The 8237-nt window shown below is 46.4% G+C and overlaps 1 protein-coding gene across 1 annotated transcript; it reads right to left on the bottom strand.

Annotated features, from left to right (window-relative positions):
- Positions 1-4584: 4584 nt before the first annotated feature.
- LOC140132328 (fucolectin-4-like) lies at positions 4585-7506 on the bottom strand. Its single transcript, XM_072150978.1, has 3 exons — positions 7405-7506; positions 5593-5878; positions 4585-4940 (listed from the first exon to the last, which is right to left on the bottom strand). The coding sequence occupies exons 1-3, from the start codon at positions 7475-7477 to the stop codon at positions 4772-4774; spliced, it is 528 nt and encodes a 175-aa protein (XP_072007079.1). The 5' UTR covers positions 7478-7506; the 3' UTR covers positions 4585-4771.
- Positions 7507-8237: the final 731 nt, after the last annotated feature.

Here is an 8237-nt window from a genome sequence, read left to right as displayed (position 1 = left end):
GAGCAGAGGGTTTGTTATACAATACAGCATAGCTCCCAACCATCCCGGATTTGGCGGGACAGTCTGTTTTTCACCTCTATCCCGGGTGGCTGGGAGATTGTCCCGTATATTCCCTCCAGATCCCACACTAGCTGGGGTTGTCCCAGCGATGTGTCCTGCCTAGTAAATACTTTCAAAGGCAGAATTTGCATTATTTCTACAGACATCGGGCAGGGAATCCTTTTGAGAGATGTGTCAGGTTTGCGGCAGAGCAAGGACCACTTCATTTGTCCATATTATGGTGTCTTCACCTCCCAGGGCTTCCCTAGACACAAGGATCTATTTTAATTCAATGAAATAAATTTTTGCCCAGCCCAGGATTCAAACCCAGAACCTCCACACTACACCTGCCATAGAGAGACACAGAGCCTCTATCCACTAAGCTATGAGCTTGGTGGTTGTCAATAAGAGGATTTTTTTGTAACTAAGAGCTGTTACTGTTAGACTTCATGCACTGGTATATAGAGAGGAATCTTCTCAGAGATTTAATAATAATTATCTCAGTAATAATTTCCAAAAAGATCCCCCTCTATATATCAGTGTATTACGTCTGTGTCACAGTGTAAAAGTAGCAGTTAACAGCTCTTAGTTACCAAAAATCCTCCTATTGCCATCTCCTGAGGCTCCATGTCTTTATGGCAGATGGACTGCGCAGGTTCTGGGTTGTAATCCCTGTCCGGTCATAAATTTATTATTGTGACAATGGTTATTATATTATGGTAAAAATACGGGGCGTGATCGCCATGACATGCTATGTGTGCCGCCACTTTGCCCCTCTTTCCTTTCCAGAATTGTTGGGAGGTATGTGTATTTCTGAAATGCTGCTCAAGAGGAGTCCATCTCTAAGAGATCAAAATAGCAACTAAAACCGCTAAATCAAAGATATAGAATTAGTGCTCTACTCCTTATACTGTTTGTCAAATGGCCAGAGCCTCTCACCACCTCTTCATGGACTGGAAATAAAAGATATCCCCGACTCCTTGCATCGCCAATCGTCCTCCTTTAGTGGGTTGAGACACAATCCTGGTCTCGTTACCGTGTCCGCGGTGTGTTCCCGATCCTACATCAGGGGGTATGCGGAAGGATGGTGCAGATTGCCAGGTTCAAAAGGGAAATAGTATTTATTCAGGCTTCTTCCAGGGCATGGTGTTTGGCATCATCTCCGGTGTTATTAAACCAAAATCACATACACCGACACAAAACCACTCCCCCCCCCTCAACTCAGGGAGACAAAGACCTTCCCTCCGCATAAACATGATGTCATGTATGTCAAGCCGATGTTAATTTGCATATAAAAATACAAAAATACATAAAAGCTTCCGTACATGTAAACAAATTAAAAAAACGAATTTAAAAAACTTTAAATGTTCGTTCAATATTGGTGCTTTACATATTACGATCGCCTCCTTCATTCCTATATCGGCATTGGATCATTATACAGTCTCGCTGGTTGATAGTAGTAACTATTACCAAGCCGGGGCTGCATGGTCCAATCAGCCACCTCTCCTCAGTCTACATAAACAAAAATTATAACAAACATCATTGCAAAAAAAACGGTGTATGTAGGTGGAGGAGGGGGATGTATTTTTATAATAAAGGGTATTATTATTCGGGTGATTACTAAAATAATTATACAAGAAAACTTTTTAGTTCAAAATCTATACTAAGGCCATGTGGTTGGAGGGTGTTCAGGTGGAAAATCCAAAAACCTTCCGTGACATTCAGTTTCTTGTTCAGGTCTTCTCCCCTCCGGTGTGCTGGGTTCTGGTTATGCTTCTCCCGAAAGTGGGCAGACAAACTGTGTGTCTTTAAACCCCTTTTTATATCTCTAACATGCTCGCCGATTCTAATTTTTAGCTTTCTCCCCGTCCTCCAACATACTGTCCACATAAAATCTTTTATCTTGTATGGGGGTGAGCTCCTGTCTATATTGAATTCCTGTACTGCCCCTTTATCCACCCAACTTCTATCCTTGCATCCCTGGACCCTTTGTGGTTCCCTCTCTCACAAAGCTTGAGGTGACTAGATCCCTAATATGATGTGCTCTTTTAAAGGGCACCTACCTATAAAGGTACAAGGGGTGATAGGTGGATGGATGGGACGTGAGGAGAGCCCTTTTTTGGGCTAATCCTCACGTCCCGGGTGTCTTTTAGAAAACTTTATTGAAGGTCTATGCAAATTTTTTTATGCGGCTACTGGGGCGTGGAGTAGCCGGACATGAGGCTACTAGTCGCAGCTACTCCACGCCCCAGTAGCCGCGTTACTCCGCCTACCAGGTAATCTTCGGGGTGCAGCTCCTGGTAGCTGCGCGCCCTCGTCCGGGTCCCCCGGCTACTGCGCATGCGTAGAAAGCAGGGGACCCGGACGAGGGCGCGCAGCTACCAGGAGCTGTGCACCGAAGATTACCTGGTAGGTGGAGTAACGCGGCTACTGGGGCGTGGAGTAGCTGCAGTGGTTAGAGGAGATGCTTTCACTTTTATCTTTCTTTTCCTCAAAAATTCTTTGTCTGTTGTTAGATACCTCTTCAGAATATCGCTGGTGTAGTTCCTTTCCTTAAACCTATTTAAAGGGAACCTGTCAACAGGAGAGCCATTTTAGCTCTCCCCCAGTCCCCACAGAGCACAGTACATACACTGCCAAAGATATGTTATATTGTCCCTTTCATTAGCATCTGCTGTGTGACTAGGCAGTTGCCAAAAGGGAGGGGCTGGAAAGGAGCAGTTCCCCCCACCCTTGGGAAACAGCTCCTCCATGTGACCTTTTCAAATATATGAAAACACCCATCATTGGGCTTAGAGACGCTCCCTGCTCCTCTACAGCCAATCCCCAGTGAGGGGAGTTATTCATATATTTGAAAAGGTCACATGTTTCCCAAGGGTGGTGGGGGGGAAACTGCTCCTTTCCAGCTCCTCCCAATTGGCAACTGCCTCGTCACACAGTAGATGCCAATGAAAGGTACAATATAACAGATCTCTCCTGGTGACAGGTTCCCTTTAAGATGATTTCAACCTGTGCAGAAAAATCCTGATTACTACAATTCCTTTGAATCCTTTTTAGTCGGCCTTTTGGTACGTTGTTTATCCAGGGGGCGATGACGGCAACTAATAAATTCAATAAACTATTTACATCAGTGGCTTTAAAACGATTTCTAGTTAGAATCTTATGATTTTCTATGTATATTTCTAGGCCCAAAAAATTGATTTTTTTGGGGGATCAATTTCGTAGGTAAAATTTAGATTAAAATTGTTTGTATTGAGATACTTAATAAATCTTTCAAACGCAATAGAAGTTCCCGGCCACACAATGATGCAGTCATCTATATACCTCCTGTACACTTGTATATATTGCTCGTAGGGGAGTAAATAAACTCCTCAAACATCTCCATATACAGATTCGCGAAACTGGGTGCGAATTTCGCACCCATGGCCGTTGCGGTTGTTTGGTAAAAAAAAAAAAATTCGAACCATACCAAAAGTAAATTTCTTTTCAAGCAGTAAACAATAGCTTTAACGATAAATTCCTTATGTTCCAATGTTAATTCCTTATCAAGGCATTTAATTGCCTCTACCCCCAGATCTTGTGGGGGAGGGGTGTGTATCGGGCTCAAAAGCTGATTGGACCATGCAGTCCCGGCTTGGTAATAGTTACTACTATCAACCAGCGAGACTGTATAATGATCCAATGCCGATATAGGAATGAACGAGGCGATCGTAATATGTAAAGCACCAATATTGAACGAACAGTTAAAGTTTTGAAATTAGTTTTTTTAATATTTGTTTACATGTACGGAAGCTTTGTGTATTTTTGTATTTTTATATGCAAATTAACATGGGTTTGTATGGCAGTACATGACATAATGTTTATGCGGAGGGAAGGTCTCTGTCTCCCTGAGTTTGGGGGGGGGGGGGGGGGGGGGGTTTGTGTCGGTGTATGTGATTTTGGTATAATAACACTGGAGATGACACCAAACACCATGCCCTGGAAGAAGCCTGAATAGGTGAAACCCGGGTCGGGCGAGGTGTTGTAGGCGTCTTAGGCTTTTACTATATGCGCGCTATTAAATTGCAATGTGTGAGTATATACAATAAATACTATTTCCCTTTTGAACCTGGCAATCTGCCCCATCCTTCCGCATACCCCCTGATGTAGGATCGGGAACACACCGCGGACACGGTAACGAGACCAGGACTGTGTCTCAACCCACTAAAGGAGAACGATTGGCGATGCAAGGAGTCGGGGATATCTTTTATTTCCAGTCCATAGGGAGGTGGTGAGAGGCTCTCGCCATTTGACAAACAGTATAAGGAGTAGAGCACTAATTCTATATCTTTGACTCTGACTTTGTGGCGTATACGGGAGTATGATGTATTAGTGGCTCCTCCACATTTTGTATGTTACATTTTCCATCTTTCCCGGATATTTTATTATTTATTTCTGTGTAAAACCACTAAATAGCCAATACCTTCTCTGACCCCACAAAATACCAAGACGCAAGGTCCTGCCAGGCGCTTCTGTTGTGGATGACAAAACCCAATGGACATGGACCAATGAGAAGACATTTATTCTTGAGGTTCACTAAACACAGAAGTCTCAGTGTAGAACAAGGTCTTTATATTCCCCAAATAATTGTTATCACTGGGAAACCCCTCGTGGATTTCTAGATGAAGACAAAGATCTGGACGTTGCTGCCAATGTTGAGGAGAACATGAAGTTCATCAGATCTTCTCTCCAGCTACCAGCAGACTTTGTTGTCCTTTGTGGTCAGATCTTCATAGACGTCCACCTCGCACAGCGTCAGCCACATGGGGCGCCCCGGGATCACCACGCTGACGTACTGACCCTCCATCCCATTACAGCAGAACAATATGGAGGGATTCCCGACACTCGTGACCGTCCCGCACCTGGAGGAGGAACCAACATGGACTGGTTATGGCTTCATCTGTCACATTTGGTAAAAAGTTGTAACAAATCCAGATACAATGAGGGAAATAGATCAATGTCAGACCCTGGACCCCGCCCCAAGCTGCTCTTTGTAGCCGCATGTATGGGCACAATATGTATTTATGGGCAAAAGTTTCATGGATAAAACTCACATTGTAGATGACGTCCACAATAGAAAATTCTGCATGGGAACATTTTATGCTCCAAAATTTACAATAAAAAAAACAAATATAAAACCTGGTAACACGTGCAGCCGATCTTCATGTCGTTATTCAGCGCATGTCCATGTGCGGTGTAGATTATGCATGTACTTATCTGTGCAACCCATTACCAGAGCCAAGGCGAGGCAGCAGCTATTACACTGAGGGTGCGTTCACACGTGCAGTTTTAGATGGCCAGATCCGGTGTGGCTGATAACGGTGATTACACATCATTGAGGTGTTACTCCTCTTTCAGTCCACTCTTGGTTTGCACATTGAACACTGCATCTGAAAACCTGAGCATGTGAACGCTCCCTGGCGCTGGAGGGTCGGATGATTTAGAAGCTCCTCCCCAGTTCCTCTGGTGGATCACGGATCCTGAGCCCAATGTTGTCTGAACTAAGGATCTTACACTGGGTTGTTGTTGTCGGGCGAGTTCCCGATTCGGACCTCCGCTCCCAGCAGTCTCTCCGGACAACAATCCTGTCTGTTTGTTAGGACAACACTTGATATCTTGTAGGACCTCCTCAGGTCCAGCTTCCACCATGGAGGGTTGATGCCGGCTGTGTGGGTGCACGATCCCTTCTCGTAGTCTGTATTACTGACTCCATCTATGGCGTTCCTGGCATAACCCATCACTGAGGACACCGTGTAGTCAGAGTCCTGGGAGGCTTCTCCATTCCTCGCCAGGTTTATTGCTGAGGAAACGAGAGGAGACAAGAAGATGCAAAGAAGTGTCGCTTTACAACCGCCCCGGATGTGCTGCGCTATGGAGGGGGCCACGGGGGTCACCACCACACACACCCGGGACTACACCAGAGGCCACAACCTGCCTGAGCTCAGAGCCGGGGGCCGTAGATACCACGGGGGTCACCACCACACACACACACGGGACTACACCAGAGGCCACAACCTGCCTGAGCTCAGAGCCGTGCGTCCACAGATTCCACGGGGGTCACCACCACATCCAGAGCTACACCAGAGGCCACAACCCGCCTGAGCTCCTGCTGGATGACCACAGATCCCACGGGTGTCACCACCACATCCACACATCCAGGGCTACACCAGAGGCCACAACCTGCCTGAGCTTAGATCCGGGCGACCACAGATACCACGGGGGTCATCACCACATCCGGGACTACACCAGAGGCCACAACCCGCCTGAGTTCCTGCTGGATGACCACAGATACCACGGGGATCACCACCACATCCACACATCCAGGGCTACACCGGAGGCCACAACCCACCTGAGCTCAGAGCCGGGTGACCACAGATTCCACGGGGGTCACCACCACATCCAGGGCATGAAGATGTAACTATTGGAGCTCTTAGTAATACATTTCCAGTTACAGCATTGAGTCTATAGCTCAGAGGGGAAGCTGGGATATTAAAGGGATCCTCCACTGTCAGAAAATAAGTTATACAATTCTCCAATATATTTTCTATATCAATTCCACAGTTTTCTAGATCTCTGCTTGCTGTACTTTATCCAGTAGATAGAAATCTGTCCATGTTCACACAGGTGCACAGCTCGTAATACCACACAACTCTTATACTACTCCAATACTAACGAGCCGTGCACCTGTGTGACCTCACATGGCCAGGGATATATAACGAGCCATGCACCTGTGTGACCTCACATGACCATGGACAGAACGAGCCGTGCACCTGTGTGACCTCACATGACCATGGACAGAACGAGCCGTGCACCTGTGTGACCTCACATGACCATGGACAGAACGAGCCGTGCACCTGTGTGACCTCACATGACCAGATTTCTGTCCCCTGGAAGTAAACATAGAAGCTTCCTATAGGATGACAGCAAGCAGAGATCTAGATGACTGGATAATTGATACAGAAAGTAAATTGGAGAATTGTAGAACTTCATTACACAAATCATTATTTGCTGAAAGTGGACGATCCCTTTAATGTTCAGGTTGATGGATCCTGACTAGTCACATAAATATATAATAATGTAGAGACTTTGGGGGGGGCAGGGGTGACAGTTACTATAAATTGGGCGCACCACCAGTAAAGCTCATGTGCGCCAGGAATAACTCCAGGAATTGGAGAAGGTTTATAGAAACGTCGCCATAAAGAGATCTGCGGAAACAAATGCACGAAAACTGCCGGAACGAGCCGCAGCCACACACCGGACTACAAGACCCAGGGGTCCCCCAACTAAGAACTGCACCCCCTGGTGTCAAGGGACCCCAGACCTCACCTCCAGGTACAGGAGAACACCCCAGGGTCAGCGCCAGAGATCCGAGCAGAACCAGAGACCACACGAGATCCATCCTGGAGGAAGAGGAGATCAGAGATAACAAGTTACTAGAAGGCGTCAGCCAACAGCAGAACAGTGATTACAGCTCCGGGTGTGACACCAGAGGGGGCGGCTGTGCATCCCTGCGCTACACATGGGAGGAATAGGAACCCCAAAGTCTTTACCACCATAACACAGGCGGCGCCGGACGCAATGCCCCCCCCCCCCCCAATAATCTTTATAGATAAAAACAGGATGTAAGCAGCAAAACGCATAGAAAACGGATGAGATTTTATACAGACTGAAAAGCCCACGTGTGGCATCACCCTGAGGCCGGGGTCGCACCTCCCGTATGCTCTGCAGCTTCTATCACTTCCAGAGGGAACAGGAAGGGGCTCAGCACAATACACGTCTCAGTGTGAACACGGCCGTAGCACCAAGGAAGAGAATACAAATTAGATAATAACCAACATTTATCACCTTCATTACAGAAACCAGAGCCTTGTACACAGGTCACATGAGCCGTAATAACTCCTTATAATAGACTCCGCATCAGATATAACATCACCTGTACAGCACCGGATCCCAGAGCCTTGTATACAGGTCACATGAGCCGTAATAACTCCTTATAATAGACTCCGCATCAGATATAACATCTCCTGTACAGCACCAGATCCCAGAGCCTTGTACACAGGTCACATGAGCCGTAATAACTCCTTATAATAGCATCAGATATAACATCACCTGTACAGCACCGGATCCCAGAGCCTTATATACAGGTCACATGAGCCGTA

Source organism: Engystomops pustulosus, chromosome 5, assembly GCF_040894005.1.
Source record: "Engystomops pustulosus chromosome 5, aEngPut4.maternal, whole genome shotgun sequence".
Lineage (NCBI taxonomy): Eukaryota > Metazoa > Chordata > Amphibia > Anura > Leptodactylidae > Engystomops > Engystomops pustulosus.
Note: the sequence above shows the minus strand (reverse complement) of the source record. Positions and strands in the feature narration are given on the sequence as shown.